At 38.3% G+C, this 26,283-nt stretch overlaps 1 protein-coding gene across 3 annotated transcripts in view; it reads left to right on the top strand.

The window, feature by feature from the left end:
* The first annotated feature begins 2,599 nt into the window (after positions 1-2,599).
* LOC128893197 (protein kinase C, brain isozyme-like) overlaps positions 2,600-26,283 on the top strand; it is a 33,181-nt gene continuing 9,497 nt past the window's right edge. The window contains exons 1-4 of one of the 3 annotated variants that reach the window (XM_054154018.1): positions 2,600-2,626; positions 2,716-2,798; positions 17,187-17,295; positions 24,279-24,407. In XM_054154018.1, coding sequence (XP_054009993.1) covers positions 17,187-17,295; positions 24,279-24,407 — 238 coding nt within the window. In that variant the 5' untranslated portion in view covers positions 2,600-2,626; positions 2,716-2,798. Of the gene's footprint in view, positions 2,627-2,715; positions 2,799-7,213; positions 8,745-17,186; positions 17,296-24,278; positions 24,408-26,283 lie in introns of those variants that run through there. The other 2 variants (XM_054154020.1, XM_054154019.1) reach the window with 2 other exon arrangements.

The following is a 26,283-nucleotide window of genomic DNA, read 5'->3' as shown; positions in this document are numbered from 1 at the left end:
TTTATATATTTCATATATATATATATATATATATATATATATATATATATATATATATATTCATTTTCAATTACTTAATTTGTGTGTTATTCTGGTAAATTTTAGCATTCGTAGGTTATCAGGACGACTCGAAAATGAAATGAATGAAAAGGTAATTGAGTAATAGCTTGTTCGAGACTGCAGAATTATCATCCGTCAACTGTATGTTGCTGGACTTGTTTGAAGTGCAGCTTCAAATAACATCTCATCTCGTTTCACAATGATTGTGCATTTCCGAAATCGCGTTGTCTCGTTTCGCGAAATCAACTGTAAAGTTGATAATTCCGTGCATGAAATAACGTAATACCGAAACACTCTCGGAAATAACCGACGTGTTCCCGGAAATGTAACGTTTGGGAATCTTCCAACAGACGAAAATTACAGATCGCTTTACCTCGTTCAAATTGTGAAACGATAATAACTTCTGAATTAGAACAATAAATACATTTTATCGTCATTTTGCGTAACACCATCGTTCGCTATGTGTACCAGATGTAGAAATGAATTCTGTGCATTTATGATCCTAGTTTAAGCAGAAATATTCATTCGTCATTTTCTTTTGTTAGAATAGCAACATTCTGTGTCAACCTAAGCTTCATTATAATGAATATAAATATATAACCTGAGATAAAAAAAAATGTTGCTTATTCATTGTTCACCATTCGTCATATGTTCTTCTAACAGATTACAAGTGTACTTGGTAATTACTAGAAGTTAATTCTGTGCCTCTACATTTAATAATTTACGACTGAACGACCTAGAAATAATGGAGAATTATCAGTAAAGATTTAAACGGAAATTTTCGACGTTTAACTGGGCTCGCGTTCCGTGCAATTACTTTGAACGTAAGCGTTTCAGTAGAATTGCCCCGCCTAAGCCAGACAGGGCGTTGCAAGTGATACGCAAAGGTACCGTTACTGCTCCTGTGGTTGTAATAATCAAAGTAAATGTGATAGCGTACGCATAAGCTCGAAGAAGCATACTTTAATATTGAAATATCGTCAATCTTTGGAAATTGTTTATTTTTACTTTCTTCGTTGAGGACAGAATCTATATCTGTATCATTGATATTATTAAGAAATATAATATATTAGTATAAAAGTTTCTTTCGTTTTATTAATAATTAACACTTTATCTACCGGGCTATTTAGAAACAGACATTAATTAAAAAAAGAATTTTCTACAGTAGCATATGTAGAAATAACTGACAATAATTCCTCCATATTGTTACTGGGTACATCGAAAGCCAAGACTGTTTCCAAAAACTGAACATTGTTCGTAGACAACAAATACTACAATTAAAAAGCCTATAAATAGGCTCCCGGTAAATAAAGTGTTAATTCACACACATTATTTTATGCTTTATGTTAAATTACAAAATTGTGTGCAGTTCATTTCGCTCCATTGCTGTTACAGCATCAATGTCTAAGAAATTAGATTGTCTACTTATATAAACACTGCCACAGAAAATAATTGGGTGCAACTGACGAAAGAAACTTTTCGGACAACCTAATAGATACATTTAGTATGTTTCATATATAATATATTTAGTATTTAGTGAACTTATACATTGCTATAGAAAATATCATTTAACTGTTCACAAAATTAAATGTTTATTTAAAATGATTCTATACCAACACTTTCGTTCTGCACCGTATAATTGAATAAATTGACCAAAACCCCTCAAGAAACAGCTTGAGAGAGGAGATTGAGTGGCAGAGATGAAACGAGGCGATTAGGCTATCGCTTAGACAGTTTAATCTAGGAAGGAGGGGGCGGATGTCGTCTGATACTGTTTCAAACAAGTAAAACTAGAAGGACGACAAGGACCTACGTCGAAGTGCGTCTAGGGATCTTATTTAACTTGTTGAGCTACAAGATCCCTTGCCGCGATACTCAGTGAGAAAGTTTTCGCGGGAACAAATCCCCTTGTGTCAGCAAATAGTCTGAAAAGTGACTACAGTTCTCGATGGAAACATAGCGTGCTCTATACTTTTACAAAGTAAAAATATTATAGTCACAAAAACTTGCGACTAACTAGAATGTTCTCGTTATAAAAGTTCAATCTTGTTAACTTAGGGTAGCCATCTGTCGTTAATTTGAGTAATTATAATTTATTTACTTTTTAATTAGCCGTACTTAAGCATTTTGGCATCGAGAAATTTGACTTTGAAAAGGGAAGCTAATTTTTATGTTTCCATTGCAATCATTGTCGAAACTTTATCTATCAAATTGTCGATCTGTGTAGTATTAGGTATAGGAATTAATTCTGTGCCTATACATTCAATCGTTTCTTAATTTAAGGATAATAAATAAATTATAAATGATCGAACGCAAAGGCACGGAATTAATTTCTACGTCTAATACATCCGTCTTTCGTTCATTCAAACTCACGAATTGCAACATGGATAAATAAGACGGATAAATAAATTTTTTTAAATTCACGTCGTAAATACACAAGTTTGAAAATATGTTCCGTGACATCTTTTCGTTGTGAGTTGTAGTATTCGTGTACAGATTATTTCTGAGAATTAATCGGTGTATGTTTGTTTCAGGGGCTTCGGAAAACAGGGATACCAATGCCAAGGTAAGACAGATCGACCACCTGATCGACGACCACTTAGCTCGAAAGCGAGCACTCGAAAGAACTTTGGCCACGTTTTGCTTGTGTTTCAGTTTGTAGCTTCGTGGTTCACAAGCGATGTCACGAATACGTGACCTTCACTTGCCCTGGAGCTGACAAAGGAGCCGACTCGGATGTGAGTATCGACGTACAATATTTACATATCTATATATATATATATATACATATATATACCGTTACACACGATTCTTTTTGTTTATTATTCTTCTTTCTCGGCGCAATTTTATCGCGCCTTTCACTCTTTCGTTCGAAGCCAAGGACATCGTTCTCTAATATCCATTTTATTCGCGGGAAGGAAGAACTTGACTCGATTAGCTCGCGTATCCCTTCTTCTTTCGTGTAATGTTCGGTATGTGAATAATTAGAAGCGGGTTTTGGGTGATAAAAATTAAAACTGGCTGACAGAGTTGGTTACTTGGCTATTTTTACTTGACTAATTAATCGATCCTGCGATGCAATTGAAAATGTATTTAGTAGTTGCAGATTGTATGACGGATCTATCCAGTATAGTATTTTTATCGACATGGCTATGAATATTTATCTCGAATTTGATTGTTGGAATTAATCGTAAATGACGTTAATTGATCGCTAGACTAACGCTAAATACACTAAAATTATTCACTCGCGATGATCGACGATTGAATTCATTGTACAGGTTGACGTAAAAGATGCAAGCGGTTAAAAGTCAGTTGACTGAGACAAAATGGCGAAATTGTTTAATTTCATTTTACGCAAAGGATTGATCTTGAACGATCTGACATCGGTATTTGAAAATTTGAAGTGCCCGATTCGACATGGATCTACCATTTTGAACACTGGAATTTATAGTTATAAATGATTAAATATAAAGGCGTACAATTAATGTCTGCATCTAATACAATAACAAGATAACGATTAAACATTTTTACTTAAGCTAGAGTCATAAATGATTGACGATAAAGGCACAGAATTAAATTCTACACCTAAAGTGTCCAGCTGCTACTGATCGTTAAAGTGTTAATTGCCAGTCGTCGATCATTAATCGTGAATCGTTTGTTCGATTAGAGTTCGTCCAACACTGTCAGCTGCCAGCGGTTGGGTTTCCTTGGTGATTATTGCGTTACGTCGCCCTAGAGCGAGACAGCAGAAAGCATCCTTCTTCGCGAGCGATGTCGACTAAATGCGCGTTAATTAGCGACGCGAGCGCTAAACACGCGTATGAAATATGCACTGGGAAGGTATATGTATATTCACGTACGAGGAGAGTATCGGTAGCTTGCTGCGAACAGGCGTTAAATGGTTAAGGAAGGTCGCTGACTGAATCGATATCGAGGCCACTCTCCGTCGACCAAACCCGCCACCAAGTATATTATTTACGTTACCGGGATCGATTCGATGAATCTTCGATTTATCGACGGTTTTAGAATCGGCACGATTAACCTCTTCGGTACGATCGTCGACTTTGGTCGACAACCACAAAACGAAGACAGGTCGATCGTCGACCGGGCTTACGAAATAACGTTATTTGAAACATTATTTCAAATAATATGTTATTTTAGTTCGATATTATTTTTGTACCTGTCATCACTGTTGAAGTGATATTATTCGAAATAATTACTTGAAATAGTTGTGAAACTGTTCTTCGAAATGATACAAGGTGAAATCACAAGTACACTCGCCATCAGAAAAATCGGGACACTTCTTCAAAACGTTATGGCGATTTCTAATTTAAAAGCGGTGAAGATAAAGTAGCAAAGAATTCTACGTTCGTTATCGAAACTCGAGAACAAATAAATATATTAAAATTTGTTCAAGATAAAACTAATTGAATGGCTTATCTATGTTAAGCTACTTGTTTGTTTGATTGAAAACAAATTATACTCACTCAGAGTACTGAACTATCAAACATATGTTCGAAATTATTGCGCAACATTTGCATTCGGCCGTCACGTACCGAAAAGGTTAACACGTACACCGTCATATCGTGTACATTACACCGATCGCTCCTCGATTATTCTCAAAACTTTCCAACAATATGCCAATCGAATTATTTAAAAAATAATTTTGAAATATTTCGAATTCCTAAACATCGAAGGAGATTTTGTTTAATCTCGAGAATCTTAGAAATTTTAAGAATATTAACAGAACGTATTTATTATAACGTCTCGACTTTTTATTTTCGAGTCATCTTTAGAGAATCTACAGATACAAGAATTAAAGTTACAAGTTTAATTAGCTATGAAAGCATGTAATCATTTTGGGAAACATAACGAAGCTTAAAAATGAAATTCAATTGAATCGGCCCAGTAGTATTGGAAATAATCAAGACGATCAAGTTACGTTGTTCACCCGGTATATTATACGAGCGTCTATATAAATTAATACACACACGTCCATGTAACTAGCTCATGCGCAAGACTTGCATTTGTGCAAGACGCTATTGTAACATCACCAAGTGATCTAAATATGAACATTGACGCCGTTAACAGAAGATGAAATCAACACTCGTTGTATATTAGATTGTTTAACAGCTTGTCTAGAATAGAGACAACCGACTAGATGTCGGTTTATTACTAGCTAAACTACGAGCAACCTTTTTGTACCTAAGAGTAAACATCAGAACCAGAAATATTAAATCGGAGCTAGTCAAATAGATTTTGTTTAAGAATTTTTATTTCACACAACAAATAATTCATGTCAGTGGTTCGATACATAGTAGGCATGTTAAACTAATAAATAAAATTGTTTTTGTTCATTCTTTATCATTTCTTTCATTAAAATAACTAGGATTAGAATTATAAGTATACATTGATATACATTATATGTATGTATACATCTATGTATACATATACATATGTACATATACATATACATTCTATGTATACATATACATATACATATATTATGTACATATACATTATAAGTATACATATATATATATATATATATATATATATATATATATATATATATACACATTATAAGTATACATATTTAATGGACATTTTCCAATGACCAAAGTTCAAAAAATGTGTCGAATAGATTCAACTGCCCGGCATTTTGTTTTTCATCGATCAGAGGTGTTTGATTCTAGTTCGAACGATAGCAACAAAACCATATTTTTGCCTTCGGATGATCCAATATCAACTTGTCGTGAAGAAAGGGACAAAGATAACACCGATAAAACTTATTAAAATCAAATAACAAAAATTTGTTTTCCTAGTTTAAAATGTTTACTATTATGTGCAAAAACACTGACACTCTACAACTATTCCCGATATAAAATAAAAATTCTCAACAAAATTCGAGACGACTTTTCCAAACCAACAACGAGACGTCGAATCAACCAGAGCCGCGAATCTATTTTATTTTCGCGCTCGGTTTCCACGATCAAATATCGTTACGTTAACGATGGAAAAGCGATATTCGGTGCAGCCAGGTACACAGGTTAATACCAAGGAAACCCGAAACACGAAATAAGAGAAGGTAACGAGCTAACGAGTCGTTAAAGCCTGGAAATAAGGGCGTAACGAGATAAACGACGAGTAAAATCCTCGGCTGGAGCGAACAGAGGAAAGGACACCCGGGGCTAAGAGCTATATATTTTTCCACGTTTTCTCGCACCGCGCACGATTGGCCTAAGCGTTTTCTGCGCTTCGTTTAACCACGCTTCCACCACGGAATAATTATATGCGGACGAATACGAGGCGATTCGTTGGCCGAAATCGTTCAAACTGGAGCAACGCTCTCGACTCGACGAGTGGTGTTCGCGCGACGATCAACTATTGGTCGAATTCTTCCGATCGAGTGCGCCACTCGACGTCTGCAATCGAAAACTCGACGAGTCGCGAACGTTCCTACCAACATCACCGCGGGAGGAAATTCGTTTTTATTTACCTCTGGGAATACCGACTAAAACGATCAATGTCCTAGCCTAATCTTCCTTGGCCTTGGTGCTGATCTCCTTATGCTTCTGTGCTTCGAAGATGACTCTGTCTCGGTATCCACGAACCCCCGCGTTCCCTGCCATTCTGATCGCTACGATTTCCACGATAACGGCGCGAATCGACTAGTTTTAGCTTCGGTCATTGACGGCGCTTCCAATTCCGGTTAATTCCGCGAAATTTCATTGGAAAAACATCTATTTGTACGCTGAACTCGAGTCAATTTTGCGGCGGATAAGACACAAAAGCATACAAATAATAAATATAATAACCTCAATTTCAACAAGAATTTGTTTAACCATTTCTTTTTAAATACAGTGGGTGTAGAATGTATTCGTACATCGATCAATTTCCCAAAAAACTTTTCTGTGAAATTGTAGTTTCTTAACTTCTTTTTTTTTGTAATCAAGGATATTTTACGTATTCTCGGAAGTCTCTAAGATAGATATAGTCCAAACAACATTTAATAGTTAATATAATTTGGGAAATTAATATAAAAAAAAATGCGAAAAGTGGATAAAAGTATAGAAGCAATAAGTATTTGTATGATTCTTATGACGAATCATTTAGAGTAGAGTTTGTAACGTAAACAGATTAAAAATGGCTCTAATAGAGGGAATTGAAGATTCCACTTCGAGTAACTAATAATTTAGTTAATTTAACGCTTACAGGAGTTGCAATAATTATAAAATCAAAAAGAAATCCCACGAATGAAGTATTATATACTTATAAGTATACAGGGTGAGTCCGAAGAAACTCAGACAGGTGACAAGCACGAATGATTGGCTAATGTACAGAGTGATAGGTGTGAGAATGTGTGTGTTTGAGGATACGTGTACGGACGCCGAAAAAGAACGAGTCAGATGGATTGTTCGAGTCGAAAAATAAACATCTTTGAAAGTAGTTCCGACATAAGTTAAACAATTACAATGTTACATAGTTTTTTTGGAAATTGATCAGTGTACGAATACTTTCTACACACACTGTAAATCTAGTTCATATTAGAGAGTTCAGACTGAAAAAGTTCCACTGCTATTGTCGAAAATAGATTATATCAAATTTCCAGTTAGAGTGGAGAACAAAAGTAATGAGTTTATGTTGGGGTGCAAACAGCTTTTGCATTCCATAGTTACAGTGTTATTTTTCACCCTGCTTTGCCGTTCTCCGGTTTCGAAAATTGGCGCGCTTGGGTGTCGGTTGACGGACACGTTCAATTACCCACAACGCAGCGGTTGCAACTAACGAGCTGAAGGGGGAGTGGACAGTAATCGAGTTGGCACTTGCAGACTTTGAAAGCGGATGATGCTACCTCTGAAAGCCTAATGGGACCGGGGATTCGTTTCGTGGCTTCACGTCCCGTCGAATCGCGAAACTTGGTCGTTTGGTTTCAGTCATCGAGTCTGTTTCCGGCACGATCCGTCTCTAACTCGGATCAAACTTTCAACCTTTAACGCGCGCCATTTGTCCAAAAAGTTACGAACACGCACGAGGGGATAATTTGATTAATTTACGTAAACAACCTAGAATTATCAGGTTTCTGGTAATTACAAACAGGCATTGCGAACCAATTAATAAAATTAATAATTTGATGAAGTCCCGTATCCATCGAAACGAGTAGCAGTATAAATATGAAATATGAACTATAGAAATTAGAATATTAGATTGGTCCAACAAATTTCATAATAAATATTTTGTGTTTTCCTTAACGTACATTTTATTAAAAAAAAAAAAAAAAAAAAAAAAAATATTTTTGCGCCAACCTAATCAAATATAGGAATCGTTTAATCGCATAAACATAATTACTTTACTCGTTGAATTCTTGAGTATACTTTATTCGACGAGTAGTTTCAGCCCTTGTTTACAAGCGGATCGATTCGCGACTTTGATCGATCGTTTCGCACGTCTATCGGGGAAACTCGTCCCTTGCGATCAGGACCCTCCATCCACGATATCCTAATCACGATTCCTCGCGCCATAATCCGAGAGTCTGCGTGTGTGTGCACGGTGTAATGGTGTAATAACGCAGGACACCCGGACGAAACATCACTTCAAGCAAAACACCTACAACAGCCCTACGTTCTGTGATCACTGCGGTAGTCTTCTCTATGGTGTCATCCACCAGGGCATGAAGTGCCAAGGTATCATATTAAAAAAAAACCAGCAAAGAAAACGAAAAAAAAAAACGAGGACACGCAACCAGTCACACGCACACAGACCACACGAAATGAAAGAAAATAAAAAAAGGACACACAGACACTGTCGCACATATTGTTAATCGTACAATTTTGTTTTCTTTGGCCCAACGTTTGTTCGTGGTGTTGCTTTATCTTCGTTTTGTACTTCTAATCTTCTTCGTGTTCTTCTAATACGTGTACTCCTTCTTCTTAAATATTTCTCTACTATTTTTCCTCCAACCCAACTCTATGTAAATATCTCTTTCGCGAAGCTTGCCTCTCTCGCGAACGTTTAAATTTCTCACGCTCACGAGAGCGACAACTGGATGCACGTGAAAATCTCGAAAGTACGATCGAAAATGACAATGGACCCGTTGCGCTTTTTCTCGATTTATTCCCGTCCAATTTTGTTATAACTGTTTTCGGCCATGAATTATTCATCCCGAAACAAGCTTGATTCGTAACCATGAAGACTGTATAAGGAGATCCAACTCCATACGAAAGTTACTAGAAAACTGTTATCAAAATCCCGAGCTTTAAGTTATGAATATTTCTACCACTCGCGGCGCTAGACTACGATATACAGGGTGTCCCAAAAATATTGTAACACATTGAAAGAGGTGGTTCGGGAGGTGATTTGAAACAACTTTTTCCTTAGCGAAAATGTTGTCCGAGGCTCCGTTGAGGAGATATTAACAAAAAACCCCGACCAATCAGAGCGCGCGTATACCGTTGGAGCGCCCGCGGGAGCGAAGGCTACGAGCTAAGCGGCCGCGCCCAATGTCCTTCGATGCACGTCGAGTCGCTTGTTCGCGCACAAGCGCGACCGCTCAGCGCGTAGCCTTCGCTACCGCGGCCGTTCCAACGGCATACGCGCACTCTGATTGGTCGACGTTTTCTGTTAATATCTCCTCAACGGAGCCTCGGACAACATTTTCGCTAAGGAAAAAGTTGTTTCAAATCACCTCCCGAACCACCTCTTTCAATGTGTTACAATATTTTTGGGACACCCTGTATATATGTCATATGTGTATGTATTATCATATACAGGGTGGTCCACCTAAATATCTCCTCTAATTGTGAGGGTACAAAAAATATTTGTTATGCTGTTTGAATGGTTTGAAAAAACCATTCTATTCCAGATTCATTTATATTCAAGGGTTTCTTTTTTCTAGGTTAATTTTTTTCGGAATTTACAAGGTTATCGATGTCTTTTCGCGTATAAATGTTTAATTTTTTTTATCGCATCGTGTAGCTGATGCAAAGATACGTTCAGATATGTGTACATTACATGACCTTGAAATGACCTTTGAGTTCAAAAATTAAATGGTAACGAAAAATTGTTGCCTGTCGAGACTTTACAGACGAAGACGTCGTTCGGGAATCTGTAAGAGTAAATAAACACGTTTACGCTACAAATGACTTCTGACACCGCAGAAATCTGATCATTTTCAAACAGTTCGTCAGATTATGGTAAAAGTGATCAGTGTTTAAGGCAAGCTGTTCGATTGTACCGAGCGAAACTCCAAAAAAAATTACCCTAGAAAAAAGAAATCTTTCGTAATAGAATGGTTTTTTCAAACCATTCAAATAGCATACAAAATATTTTTTGTACCTCCACAATTAGAGGAGATATTTAGGTGGCTTTACTTAGGCGGACCACCCTGTATATATATCATATATTATATATATATATATATGGACCACCCTGTATATATATATATAATAATACGTACACATATGACATATATATATATATATGTATATCGTAGTCTAGCGCCGCGAGTGGTAGAAATATTCATAACTTAAAGCTTGGGATTTCGATAACACTTTTACACTACACAGTTGGAACTCCTTATACAGTCTTCGTGTTCGTAACACATCTAATAAAGAATATTTCTCTTCTCGAAATGGAAAAAACGACGATGTAAATCTTGTAGAACGTGTAAAAAAGAAATATTAAACACGTGTAGAAGTGAGTCGAAATGTAAGCCAACTCTCAGTTCTGAAACTGTACCAGTAGGGATAAACGCGTCTGAGTGCTCCCACGAGCGCAAAGGGTTAAAGTCCATCCCGTCGAGAGTCTAACCTCCATTGTACTTTCGAGTTTCGCCTGGGCGCCATAAAAGTTATCGGATCGTCTCTCACCGGTAACACCAGCGACAGAAAATGTCGCTTTTGCTGGGAATACAAGAGGAGAGCGATCGAAATGCGATTCTTCTTGTTCTTTCGTTTACTGCAACACATTCCTGTGATGGTGCTTGCATCGAGTACATATGTATACATGGTCCGTGAGAGGCTTTCTCGCTCTGATCCTCGTTCACTGTTGAACAGAGGTCGCTGGTTGTGTCTACCAATGCGTGTGCACATATTTTTCGTGTGTATATCGATATACTTACGCATTGTTGACATGCATAGAGACGGAGACCACACACACACGCACAATTTCTATGTTCACACAGGAACGTGCATCTGTTTACATACTTCTTCCGAAGGTGAAGGAAGAAAATGAGAAAGGGACGATGACTGGGACAGAGAACCAGGGGGAGGAGCAAGTTCAAGTCGGAATTGGACGAACGTTTTGTTTACAATTGCGTATCATGGGTTTCTCGACTGAATAGGTCAGTGTCAATGATTCTTAACCGCCGTACTCTGTGAAATCTGTTAATATTTGTTCTATATAAGTTTTCAAATTACTAGAACTAATCTCGAGTAAAAATTGTTATTAATCAAACTTATTTTAATGTTAGGACAAGCTTTGTATATTTATTTAACATTTTCGGATGTAATTTCACTTCACTTTGGTAAATTTTCACGAAAAATTGCAGTAAATACGTTATTAATAATCTAGTCACTTTAAAGATAAGTCAGATATCGCTATTGTGACGAAAAACTCTTAAAAAGAATTCACTTCGTGGATATGTGGTATTTTGCATTCTAAGAAAGTAACTATATTGGAAAATAAATTCGAAGTCCTCTGTGGCATCGAATGCACAGCTGGGGTTTATAGAGGTTAAGAATTATCTTTTAACCAATTTCAAAGTTAAACAGGTTAAGAAACATTGAAATAAGTTTTCACGCAGCGTTAAAAAAAAAAAAAAAAAGAAACGTCGCCTAACTCATTTCTGAGAAAACGGAATAAACTTGATCTCTCTTGAGCCCTCCTCCCTTTTCTCCTCCCTTGAAACAGCGTTGACGAGTCTAGCGATGGAAATCCGTCGTTGCCAACCGTTTCCAATTTCTATCGCATGATTTTTATTTCCCAGCGGTAAAAAGATGAGAAATTAATTTAAGAACTCTTTCAATCACAGAGCTTCTCCGTTTTTCTTTTTTGACTTTGCTTCTTCAACCGGCAAGCATTAATTGTAATAGCACCGAGACTAAACCATATTTTTTTGTAATTAACTTTTCTCTTCTCCTTGAGAGAAAAATATGCTCACCAGGATGTCCATTAAGGAACGTTTAAAAAATACGTATACGCTATATTCAGTATTCGAAAATAAATTTTCATGTATTCCGAAGGACAGTGGAATATTTGTCGTCGAATGTCCATCGCTTGGACGCGTCTCGTTTATTTCTTATCATCACTTTCTCCATTCTTTGTCTCTTCTCTGGAGTTTGCTTCTGTGCGCGTGAGACGTTGTCCTACTCGTACAACTGACCTCTGTTTCTATTTCACCTTCTATATACCGTGTGTGCACAAAACATATTTTTCGTTGGTGTGTCGCGCAACTGTGTACATACATACACGAGTACCTACTAGCTTGGCCTCTGGATGACGAAGCTTGATTCTCTTTCCGTTTATTTTTCACGATGCCGTCTCAACGGTCACCAAAATTTCACGACAAGAATGAACGTAGCAGAGCGTTTAAAAAAAATATTCAGTCGAACACATGGGGCGCCTGTTAACCCTTTGAGCAGTACACGACGCAAACGGTGTCAAGAAATTAATATCTACCGATTCGAATGTGTACATCTATCCCTGAGAGTCGTGATCATTAATTTTGTTACATCGTGTACACTTACGTCATGTTTCAGCCAGTTTTATATAGTATGCTCCTGTAAGTTCTGAATTTCTTACCGAAATAGTACGGTCGTTAATTTTCGCCTGGCCTTGATATTTTTACATCCTATATACCATTTGATCATGTTTATCGTGTGAAATTTACTGCGCAAAGCGTTAAAGGCTCTGTACGTAACGAACTTCGAAGGAATATATTTTTGATAGACACAGGATTTAGCTGATAAAAGCACGAAGATACCGACTAGATTAGAGGATAGCAAGGAAAGGCTTCAAAAGCAGGAAGCGTTCGTCTGTCGACCCTTCCGAATTGTAAATAGCTCTTCTGCTTTCTTTGTACGATTTGTCCGTGTTAATAATCTGTGTTCCCACCGCTTCTACGTGTTTATCGTCGAATATGTCCTGCACGGCACTTACAATTTTTGTTTACTTTATGTCGAGTACGGAGATGGGCAAAATTGTCACCGAATTCTACGTAGAGAATGAAACCATTGTATCATCGATCAGTTTAATCGCGATGTTCGTTCGACCGTAGAAGTAAATTTGTAGTCGTGAAAAAGTAAGAATAAAAAAAAAAAAACTCGCGAGTACAAAATAACGATAACTGTTTGTCAGTCTCAAACTTTGAATTATTACTGGATTAAAGATTTTATGCATTTATGACGTGCAGTTGTACGAAAAACATACAAAAAATATACATAACGTATGTTGAATATATATTCTACAGTTTATATAATAATATTGTTATTTCATTTTGCATAAGCGCACATACCTTTTAGTTACGTTTAGCATGTATTTACTATGTTACTTTGTACCATAAATGCATAAAATCCACAGTCTTACACTAAATATTCACCTAATTATGCTTACACCTTAGTTGTTACTCGAAACTTTCGTCTAGATAAGAATTTTGTCCATCTCTGGTCAAGTGTCACCGCAACCGGTTCTGCAGCGCACGCGTGCGATCATTCCGACGCGTTCTCATTCGCGTAAGTAAGTAAACCGACGCTTTACAAGTGTTTCAAGATCTACCCGTTTAAGTCCCGCGCGACACTTTATAAATGGTGCAGACCAATGTTTCTCAAACGGTGGCCCCCAGTCCTCTGAGATGTCCATGACGAGTTGCTAGGACAATAAGTAGTTAATTAGTGTATTATAGCGGGTATAGCCAGAGTAAACTCGCAACTGATAAATATAAACATATATATAGAGTCAGTTCCATAAGTATTGGTATACTCTATATTTATTACAGAAATTTGGCTAGATTAAATGATAGGTTTAATAGTTCCAAATAAATTTTTCACTACAACTATGTACACGAATAAACTTTACACATGTATATATTTATAATGATAATAATACATGTATAGAGTTTGTTCATGTAAATATTTACAGTAAAGAATGTAGTTGGAAGCATCGAACCTATCGTATTTAAAAGTGTAATATATCATGAAATTAATTAATGTGTATAATTCCACTGTAAACGGTCCTCCAAAATACTTCGTTCCTCAAAGATAGATAGATAGAGAGAGGGGAGGGGGTTGAGGAGGTTTGACGTTTGAGAAACACTGGTATAGGCACATAAGCATATGAAAAGTATCCTTAAATCGATTTGGATTTATCATAGGTCGATTGTTAGCTCTGTAAAATAAAGAAGTCATTCTTATTGAGATTTTTGAATCACCTATTATTATTATAGGGTCGATAACGGGCAGGTATGTAATTTTCTAATGTAACTTTTTTTCTATTTTGAGGGCTACCAATTAACGCGTGGCAAGTAGAAATTGGTTGAAGGGCATATTCGTATGCTTAGTCGACTATAAAATTTCGCACGAGCAATTTTTTTTCTCTCGTAGACAGTTTTATCCGCTCATCCGAGATCCGAACGACAGCATAGGGAATTTTGTCTAAAAATACGGTCAAAAGTCTACAAATATACCGTCTTGTAAATGTATTCTTCATTTTTAATATTTACTGCAGTCGTACTGATAGAATGTATTGATATTATACATTTGTATCGAAAGGGAACAAATTTTGTTATCGTGTCAGTGAAACTTGATGTATCATCGAAAAAGAATGATTCTATATTTTGTGATACTTTTCAAAAGAATAATCATTTTGAGTGCAAGATCATTCTTATCTTCTTTTTTATTTTAATGGACTTTTTGAATAATTTTTTTGACTATATTGTTTGGCAAACAGTTATCCCCGGATAATTTAAACAAAATTATACTCAGTTCTGTTTACATTTATTCATTCAACAAAGAACCATTAATCGAGACCTATATCGAATATAGATTTTTGCGTGTTTATCGTTGTATTCCAAAGAAAGTATTATTAATCGGTCGACAAGATTCTTCCGATGCAGAAATTAATTCTGTTCCTCTATATTTAATTATTTTTAATTCTCGTTTAAACAGATATAGTTTCAACCTCAAGTCTTGACCCGATGGTCTTTGCAATGCATCTACACGAACTTTATTAGCCATCAAATTGTACTTATCGTTATTCTTCTACGATTACTGTAATTTTATCAAGTACACTTGTGAAACATCCTGTACAATAACAAAATGACGATTAAATATTTCTCCTGAAGCTAAACTTATGAATGCTTAAATGTAAGGGCACAGAATTAATTTCTACGCCTAATACGTTACCACTCTCAAGATAAACAAACATCAAGGCCTCGATTTCGTTTCAATTTTCCGGGAATTTTCCCTATGCGTTCCAACGCGAGTCGTCAAGCGCGAATCACGAGTCCCCGGGGGAGCAAGAGACGAGAGACTCGTCCGTCAAAAGATTGTCTTCGTCCCCCGCGTCTGTTTCATCAGGCGCCACGCGAACGAGCCAGAACCACGGAGACGCGGTCGCGGTAATAGTTCCGTCGCGTGGAAGAAAAGTTAGGGCCGCAGGACGCCGAGATGGAACACCTTACGGCGACGCCGCGAGCGTTGGCGTAGAGAGAGGCGGAGCGGACAGTGAGGTCGCGCGCGGCGGGGATGGCGAGGGCGCATCGGGTTGTAAAAAGAGTGCGGTAGAAATTAATTAAACGCTCGAGTCCGCGGACCTGGGAGAAAAGGCTGGAAAATTGAGAGGCAAGGAGCGCGTTAGAGTCTCCTTTTCCTCGGCCTCTGCCTCTCTCTATCGCGCCGACTCGCTTTCTTTTCGTTCCTCCCGTTGTGCGTCGACAAAAAGGAACCTCAAGAAAGAGTCTCGAGACCGGCCGAGTATCGAATTCAATTACAAGATACGAGAGCGACTCCATAGGCGTACGAGAAAACGACGCCGTGCTCTTCGGAGGCGACCGGCGTAACGATGCCACGCTGTCTTGGTCCTTCGACGCGGGGCAAACGGATTTGCTCCGCGGGAGAAGATTATTTCCTTCCGTTCAACCCGACCAACTGGAACACCTTTTTATTCTTGAGAAACGTCTCTGACATTTACCCCCGGACACGATTCGTTGGGCGAGCTGCTTAAACGGAAATAATTGCGATTCCCGGCCGGAGGAAGCCGTCCAAAAGCAATTTGCCAAAGAATTTCGTTCTTGTTCCTGCCCCCCACGTATTTCCTTTCACTGGTGTCCTTTCGCTTTCTAACCATCGTCGATCGTTTCGGATCGAGATTGGGCGCATGGTAACAACTTTCCGTTGCGGGACAGTACAGTCGACGCGATATAGATCATGGGGAATAGTATACTTGTTAGACTACTTCTGCATTCAACAACCAACATATTGTTAACGATGCTTAAAAATAAACTTGATCGTGTTTTTCATTCTATCTTAACGAAATCTTCATCAGGGAAACACTAGCAAAATCTATCTACAACGCTTTCATAAAGATATACTGAACAAAATAACAGGCTCAATTTTCATTACACCCAAGTTGATCAGCCTCGCCATAAAACTATTCCTAGGACTAGAATCCCTTTAAATTAATAAATTAATAAATTCACTAAACAGTTTAGTCGACGGAAAGGAGATAGTACGCGCCTTAGTCCATGTCTCGCTGGTGAACGGAAGTCGAGGCTGCGGTTCCGTCATTCTTGGGATCGGTTCTTCTCGATCTCTGCGTGCACCGACTTGACCGTCTGTCTTCGATCCACGTCGCAAGCGTAACAGGACGCATACGCATCGTAATCGCGGTGTCGAGTTATCGAAAACAAAAAATAAACTAGCTCGCTTTCGTCGGAGCTACCGAAACGTGTCGCGCAAAACGAAGGAGAGTACTCATTGCATATCGATCGGCGTATCGCCATTTTTCTCTCTCTCTCTCTCTCTCTCTCTCTCTCTCTCTGTCTGTCTCTCTTTCTCTCCCTCGATCTTTGTCATAGGATCACACCACAATGAAGGACCGGGCTTCCCTGGGCCCCTGTTTCTTGTTCCCAGATGAGCACCGCACACAAATGGGAGGTTTTCACGTACCTGACGCCGACCTTCTGCGACCACTGCGGCTCGATGCTTCACGGTATCGCGCATCAGGGACTTAAGTGTTCAGGTAGTTAACAAATATTAAAAAAAAAAAAGAAATTAAAAAAAAAAGACATACAAACAAAAAAACTCAATTCGCAATACATCTCTTCACCAAAACGGCTAGATATCTCGCACGCGATTACCTTCACGTAGCTTCATCGGAGTAGGTAGCTCGCGCTGGTCAGTTTGGATTCGAGAGCGCGCAACTATTTAACGAATTCCTCGATTTCTACGTGTTTTTTTTTTTTTTTTTTTTTTTTTTTTTGACATTTTCTCGTTGACATTTTTCACGTCCAGACGTTGAAGAGATCGAACAGTGTCCGTCTCGAATCCAGGTAGACCCGAGACCATTTCGCGAACGCGATCCACGAGACGCGCAACCCCAGTACTAGCCCCGACCGTTCTTCAATTTTATGCTCGTCATGCCCCGATGCTTTCGTGAACACCGAACGATTTTCCGATACTCCTTAGTTCCACGTAATTAGCTGCAGTAAAGCAGAGATTGGGAAACGCGTTCATGCGTAAGTCCAGCCATATCCCTTGGCAAACTTAGCCCGTGAACGGGGAAACTTCCAGCTGCTGTTTAGGCACGGAAAGAATGAATTTTGCGACGAACGTAAAGTTTTGCCGGCCTTTAAATGTTTGATTCGCCATTTTAAAGGAGCTGTGAAATTTGCACGGGTGGTTAGATTCGATCTAGTCGTGCGCGAGCAGTTAAGTTTCCTACGAGAAAACAACGGTTTGAATATACTTGGTACTCGTAAAGGAAAAATGTTTTCAAATGGAAAATTAGAAAATAGTGCAAAAGTAGTTAGTATAGAAAAATAAAGCATTATATACAGGCCATCACAGAATGATTGCGTATGACGTACGCAATCCAATCGAAAAATCGAAAAGTCCTGTGGCATTTTTCGATCCGAATTCTCTTTATTGGTTACAAATTATTGAATGTTCACCAATCAGCGTGCGCCTATCTTGAGAAGGGTGGGGTATTGGAGGACTCATTCCGCTCTACTGTCTACTTGTCTTTCCACGATAGGCATGCGTTGATTGGTCATCATTAAAAAATTCATAACAAATAAAGGAGAGTTTGTGTAGAAAAAACGCTCAGGACTTTTTGATTTGGAATTCTTTCCTCTGTCTAACTACGTGTTCCGTATGCGATCAACGTGTTCCAGTGTTCAAAACAAATCTTTAAACTCAACTTCCTAGTGCGAGCTTGCTTAAAAATCTACGTTTAGCCAAGTAAAACGCTTCCTTTCTCGACGAGTACCAAAGTAGCCGTTTTCGACCATCGTCCCACATTCAAAACGTCCCTAACCTCGCTAAACACCTTACGAACGACTATCAACGCTGTTCCTCGAGTTGCAACATTCATCGACTAAATCGACCATTGGAAGTAACGCCCATGTCCCGTAATCGGTAGGAATGCGTCCACCAGGCGGCTATAAAGAGGACTTTATGGGGTTTCGAGCCGAGAATCATGACTCGTTCCTCGCTGAGAGGTTTCATTCTCGAATAAAGTCGAGTTATGCGGCATTTAATCGGTGGTTAGGCGACATCGCGCGTTTCCAACCGGAGAAAGGCGAGCTGCTTATCGTGCAAGACGTTTCGCGTTTTCCCTGGTCGTTTTGTTCTTCTTCTTTGATCTTCTCCGTCGGCATTGTACAACCTTCTAAGTTCGTAATCGTTCACCCTGCTGCACTCGAAAGAAAGACATCCCACGATTGGAGCTTTTCCTCCCTGTCTCATCCTTCATCCCTTCGTCTTGCGCGGGCGTTGCTGTCTGCGCACTCTTCCAGCTGCTGATCTCGAAGAAAACGCTTTCAGCCGACGAAACGATTGCGATTCAACTCTGTCAGCAATTCAAGACAGAGCATGCAACTTTGTCTTGGTAACTATACACCTGGTGACATGAGTTCTTCGTAGGGACGAGTGATTCGCTAACGAGATACCTTCTGGGCACGCATATCGCGGAGGAATTTAATTGATATCTTTACACTTGCGATCGTTTTCGAAATAAAATTATTTTCATTTTCAAACTGTATCGAATAAATTATTTCAAATATTTCTTATTTTCATTCGACGATATTACGTAGTTTTCATCGTGCACGGCTCGTAACATTCCCATAAAAATGTCGGCAGAAACGAAGCCTCGTCGGCTTTCTAACTATCCGAGTCGTAACACTAATTAAAACATCGTGACAACGCGACTATCAATTCTCATGGTTACAATTGCCGCATTCACTGTCACGACAAAATAAAATCGCGAGTTAATATCTCGTGAACACGCACCTTACGATACTCGATGATTGCGCGACACAATTGCGCAGTGTCACTTACTGATCGCACGACGGAGCGACGTTAACCTTCTGAAATATCCAACCTAGACGCAACAAGTCGCGCAAATCGATATGGAATGACAACACTCTGCTAGTAATTCTGCGGCAATTAAACTTAAAAATAGCTTTTTAATACGAGAAAGAAAGTATTGGTTAGAAAAGGCTCATCAACCCATTGCGTGTAGTAGCCAGTTGGGTGCCAACTGGCCTTTCTATGTAGCTCGGGTACCTCGGGATTGCTAAATCCATACTGTAGCTATAATCGAATATAGCTACAGCCCCTGAGGGTAAATCATTGATTAACCTAGCACACTTTCCAATAAAACAAGAATCAACAGAAGTAATAGTTAATTAGAAACCATAGGATGCCTAAAAACCATCAAACTTTGCCTGATACATCCTTCATACCTCTACATCTAAAAAAAAAAAAGAAGAATCTGAGCAGTTCGTTCACTGAAGAGTGGGCCAGTCACCAAGAACGATCAAAGGATCTCATGTCACCAGGTTTACTATTTCGTTGGAACTCTACCAAGCCACTCGATTCTTTTCAAGCGTTCCATCTTCTTCGGAACGTTCCAAACGACCCTCCCGAATCTCTTTACTTTCCTCTCAACAATTCACGTTATTACGGACTTCGCGCGAAACAACGTACGCACACGCGCGATAACGGAAATCACCTTCAACACCGACGGCAAGGTACGTTATCCTCCGACGAACTAAAAGGGATTCCAACGACGTCGTTTCATCGACGCGAGCCCCTGAAGTGCCCACGTACACCTCTGCAATTTTTTACTACATTTCTTGCACACGTTCCCTTTCCCTTACTGTGCGTGGCAAGACTATTCGGTCGATGATATAATCGCATCGAATTCTTTTTATGGATCGAGAGAACGTATATTAAAAGTTTCCCCTGTTGTTACGAGGGTGCCACTGTATACCTCTTTTCTCTTCTTTCGCTTTGCTATGCACTTTTCCGCCGTCTATTGTTTCACCTCTCGAGGTAAAATTCACGAGTACTCTTAGTTTTCGATAGCTTTTTTAAATTATATTCTCGTTTGATCGACTATGTTAGCAATTTCACGCAGTTGTGGAAAATGTGTACAAGGACTTACGTAACTATCAGGTTGTTACGAAAGTTTCTTTCGCGAGTTGCACTCAATTATTTTACGTGATCGTGTTTATATAAATAAACAATCGAATTTCATAGATATTCATGTTGTAGCAGTAATGGAGCAAAATGAATCGTGCACAATTCAGTAATGTAACATAAAACAAACTATCGTGCATGTATTACTTATTAATAAAGCGAAAGAAACTTTTCGGACAACCTAATATTTCATTTGATATAAAATTATATATATTGTATAAAATATATATATATGTATAAAAGAGTATGTATAAAATGTATATATGTATATATGTATAAAATGTATATATGTATATATGTATAAAAGAATATGTATATACATATATATATGTATATACATATATATATATATATATATATATATATATATATATATATATATATACATATTCTTTTAACGTAATTAACATTTTATATGAAATTATATGAAACATATAAAATATATGTAAACATTTTGTACAATTTCATATAAGTTCGTATACGTTACAAAATCAATATGCATATCATTTCGATCGACGAATAAAAGTCGGTGCGATTTTACCTTCGATTGAGAATAGATCTTGCTACTTAGTCGTTGGCTTGCCATTTTGTGGGAGAAAACGCTAGCTCGTTGTTTGGTTCGATGGTCGCCGGTGAATGGGTAAACGCTGCAAACCACGTTTCGAAGGAGAAAGGTTACTCACTACTCCCCCTCTATTGTTGTCACTTCGTTTTCTCGCCTATTCGCTCCCCGCTTATTACTCACCGTTGCTATTGTCATATTCTACTGCACAACCAGGAGCCCTATATCCTTTTCCGCATACACGAGGGGGGGGGGGGGGGGCCGAAAATCACAACGCAATAACATATTAGTATCGCTACGATAAAAATAAGAAATTGAGCTCGCCACGATTTCCCATTCCTTCTTGTTCACGTGCGAGGTAAGGATGTAGCTCAGATTTTTATACCGTTTTTTATTTTTTTATTTTACACTAATCGTGATTATTTAGCAAAATTTGACCAAATTTTCTTTCGAATAACGAATGAATATTCCAAGAAGATTTCCCGGGTTACGCCAAAGATCTCAGGGATGAATAAATGTGACGAATAAGCGGCGCCCGTTTTGGTAGCACTCGTTCGTAAACAATTGCACCCGTAAATTGTTTTCACATCGCTCGCAAAATCATTTGCTCGTTTAGCAATCGATTTTTATTCGAATGAACGCCAGACTTTGATTCTCAGCCCCTCGCACGTTACAATGAAAGCGTGAACTTGGTCAATGTATACATTTCCTAGTGAGTCAGGTATTGATTAGATTTCAATTAGTTTTCGTTAAAATCCTTAGTGAAACGCGTACATTCGCTAGCTAGTGTATGCATTCGCTGCAGTTCGCGCTCTTAAATATAACACACACACACAGACACACCTATAGATATCTATATATATATATATATATATATACATATATATATAGAAGTCATATTACATTCGCCGTATATACGTGTAGATGCACATATATATATACAATGTATTTCTCTTGTTTCTTTAACGTTGTGTATAATACACGTTCCCAGCGATGTACAGTTTAGAATTTGTACATGTAATAAAAGTGATTGTTGTGCCGTGCATGCTGGTAATGATTATCGTACACGTAGATCCGCTCTCCACTCGTTTGGCGATTAAACTTTTTCTACCACCGCCACGACCCCCTTTGCCCGTTAACCGAACTTTTTAATTGCACACTGTTTACAAGTTTACCGTTACCTGCGTGCGACGAATTATTCGTATCATCTGCAACGTTAGATTTGATTGTTAGTATGTGTACGTGTGTGTGTGTGTGTGTGCGCGCGCGCGCGCGTGTGTGTGCGCGCGTGTATATGTATATACAGTCGCGTGCCTGGGAGTCACTGTTCGATGGTACCCCCTTTTCGCAATACTCTTTCTTCACTTCTTATAGCTGTGTTCCCCGTACGCACGGTCAGATTATATATTTTATAATTTCCTGGTGATTTTCAATCGATTACAAATTTCGTTCGACGATCATTGGTCGTAGTTTGTTATAATTGCATCGCCATGTAGTCCATCTTTCGTGATTAACAATTGGAGGCCCCCAGGAAGCTCCTCTTAAAAGATTTCGATGATATTTGGAAGGGTCAATTTCGGGGTCGAATAATGACATTCTACGGAATATTTCGTTACGATAGATTGTTCTTTTGTTCATGAACAATTGAGGTTTGGAATAAGAGCGTCTAGAGTTACGTTAATTTTTATTAAAGTTTTGGGAGGGAATGGACAATGGTTTCTAATATGTATATGTAATTCTTAACCCCTTGTCGTACTTTGACGAGTCTAACTCGCGATGAAGATTGTGGTCCAAACATAAACATCACGATCCAGACTCGTAAACAAATAGTCGGGTCAAACATAAACATCAGTTTCCGGCCCTAGTTTCGTCGAGTTAAATGGTACGGGAAGGGGTTAATCTTAAAAACTCATTGTGACAAATGTCTTAAAGGCTATCAATGGGATTGGCTTTTGCTCCATAACTAGATGGTCTTTCCATTTTAGAAGTCATCGTTTGACCTATAGATTCAACTCTCCAAATATCATCAAACAACCTGCGGAGTTTATGCAGTTATGGTGTATTTTATTACGAAAAACATATACCAAACGAATCTAGATTATACACACCTACGAAATATTAATACTATTATCTTAATTTGTGAAATATATTCTACATGTTACATTCGTCATATTAGCATGTTTCACGATTGCATAATATTCGCAGTCTGTCACCATAATCTTTGGTTGGGCAGCTTGCAGGGCCCCTGTGTGAAAATTAAGGAAGCATCGTCGACCGATCAAATTTTTCTATTTTTAGGAATAACACAAGTATCGTAGTTCTGACCATGAGACGTTTTTTCGAGCGAACAGCTCCCTCGAATGGTCGACGTTTCCCTAATTTTGGCAAATTTCATTGTTCTGTGATTTAAGCACGAACCCTTGACACGCCGAAGCATGGTTTTCGACCGGTTATTCGTTTTCAGTCTCGCGCGTATGCACTTCCGACTGCAGCAGCCAGAGTTTGTCTCGACTTTATTCTCAAAACGCCCAAAAGATATATGCTAATTGGTACAACCTAATTGATAGCAATCGAGTTTAATATAAATTTAATTAAATCGATACACAAGTACGCGCGAGTCATTATAGATATAATTGAATCGATATAAATGTAATTAGTTCATTATAAATTCCATCGAATTCATGTTTAATTGGAAACGTTGTTTCGGAATGATTCGTTTGCAAAAGAATCGGTATCGAACGATGGAACGCGACGGTCTCTCGGCAGCTGCGGTTTCGATAAACGAACGAAAATGCGTAAAGTACCGCGCCTGTCTTGCACCCACCCCCGCTGCTCGATACATGACATTGAAAGAGAAAAGTGGCAGCTAAATAAGGCTGCCTGTCTGGCTGCTAAACGCTGAACGCCGGGCGAACGTCGAGACGACGATGATAATCGATCCTGATCTAATGACGTAGCATGCGACATGAACGTACACAAACGATGCGAGGAGAGCGTCCCGAATCTATGCGGCTGCGACCACACGGAGAGACGTGGTCGAATAGAATTGCACATCTCCTGTTCCGGAAGCAAGCTCACCGTCGAAGGTAAGCCCACTCATGTTCATTCCATTGAGAATCATTGACTGATTTCCTTTCGATTGAAATGTACAGTACGTGTAGACTGTATTCGTACACCGATCAATTACCCAAAAAACTTTTCTGTGAAATTGTAGTTTCTTAACTTCTTTTTTTTTTGTAATCAAGGATATTTTACGTATTCTCGGAAGTCTCTAAGATAGATATAGTCCAAAAAACATTTACTAGTTAATGTAATTTAGGAAATTAATAAAAAAATGCGAAAAGTGGGTAAAAGTATAGAAGCAATAAGTATTTGGACGATTCTTATGACGAACCATTTACAGTAAAGTTTGTAATGTAAACACATTAGTTTATTGCTCCGTGCGAATTAGAAAACATCAAATTTCCAGTAAAGTACTTTTAAAAATGGCTCCAATAGAGGAATGGAAAAAGATTCCACTTCGAGTAACTAATAATTTAGATAATTTAATGCTTAGAAGAGTTGCAATAATTATAAAATCAAAACGGAAATCCCACGAAGGAAGTATTATATACTTGTAAATTAATGTAAATTTCTTTTTTTTTTTTTAACGAAGTTTTAAAAATTAAACAGTTGTGCGAATACTTATTGTTTCAATATTTCTATCGATTAATTGTTTCTTTCTTGTTAATTTCGTAACTCACATAAATGAGAATATGTAGAATGTCGTTGTTTATAAAAAATAAGTGAATAAATTACAATTTTACATAGTTTTTTTTTTGGAAATTGATCGGTGTACGAATACTTTCTACACCCACCGTATCTCTGATCGTGAAATAAAATATGGCGGTGATGACATTTGATGATGTATGATGGTGTACGTTAATCAGAGATGGGCAAAACCCAAGGCTTCGAAAAATCTGAAGTTTGCCAATGCGTTTGTCTCGTTTCTATCTCTGGAAAATGTTCAAAAGCTGTTCGAAACCTAGGATTTTGCCTATCACTGACGTTAATATATGGTAACATTTAGTGATAGATTACGAGCTATGCCGATATATGATGATACAGCATTATGATATTTTGTGGTTCGTCGTAACATTTATTTACCAAAGCGAAAAACGCGTGACCCGAGTAATTGACGACCTCGTTTATCGTGTCGACCTTGAAGTAAACACGATTCGGTTGATAATAACCGTCTAATAATAAAAAAGATCTCGAGGTCCTGTCGGGGAATACCGTTTCACGGCGGAAACGTCGATAAATCGATGCCTCGGATATTTTTAATAACAATCATCGCCGGGAAAGCGCGTGAGAGAAACTAAATCCGTTTACGAACTATAAACGCGTTTCGTACCCGTGCACGCCTGATAAACTTGAAACCCTATATGCACATATATACACGTACGTATGGGACGGGAGAATGTATTATCCTGGCCTATAAATAAATCGCGGTCCCGGGCTCGTAGACGACGTGTTTAGGTTGTTATTGCATTTTCGTAATAATGCTACGCCGGCAGGCTTCGCTCGAAACTTTACCACGCCGTGCTCGTTACGCGACTCGCCAACTTTGATGCGATCGTTACGTCCAAGTAACGCGGAACGGTAGAAATGTTAACAAGTTTCTCGAGTCTGAGAAAATACGAAGATACGATGTAATGTAATACAGTAGAACAATGTACGATATTTATATAAACGCTTATATCACGTACTATATTATTATATGCGATGATGTACCATCAATACTTTATCATATTTTATTATACAGAGTGTCCCAAAAGTCGGGGAGGAGCCGGAAATGGGGGGTAGCTGAGACGATTCTGAACAACAATTTCCTTTGCAAAAATGTCGGATGGGGCTTCGTTAAGGAGATATTAAGCGAAAACCCCGACCAATCAGAGCGCGCGTAGACCGTTGGAGCGGCCG

The sequence above is a fragment of the Hylaeus anthracinus genome, unplaced genomic scaffold (assembly GCF_026225885.1).
Source record: "Hylaeus anthracinus isolate JK02 unplaced genomic scaffold, UHH_iyHylAnth1.0_haploid 26369, whole genome shotgun sequence".
Taxonomy (NCBI): domain Eukaryota; kingdom Metazoa; phylum Arthropoda; class Insecta; order Hymenoptera; family Colletidae; genus Hylaeus; species Hylaeus anthracinus.
The sequence above is the reverse complement of the archived record's forward strand: the minus strand, read 5'-3'. Positions and strand labels throughout refer to the sequence as shown.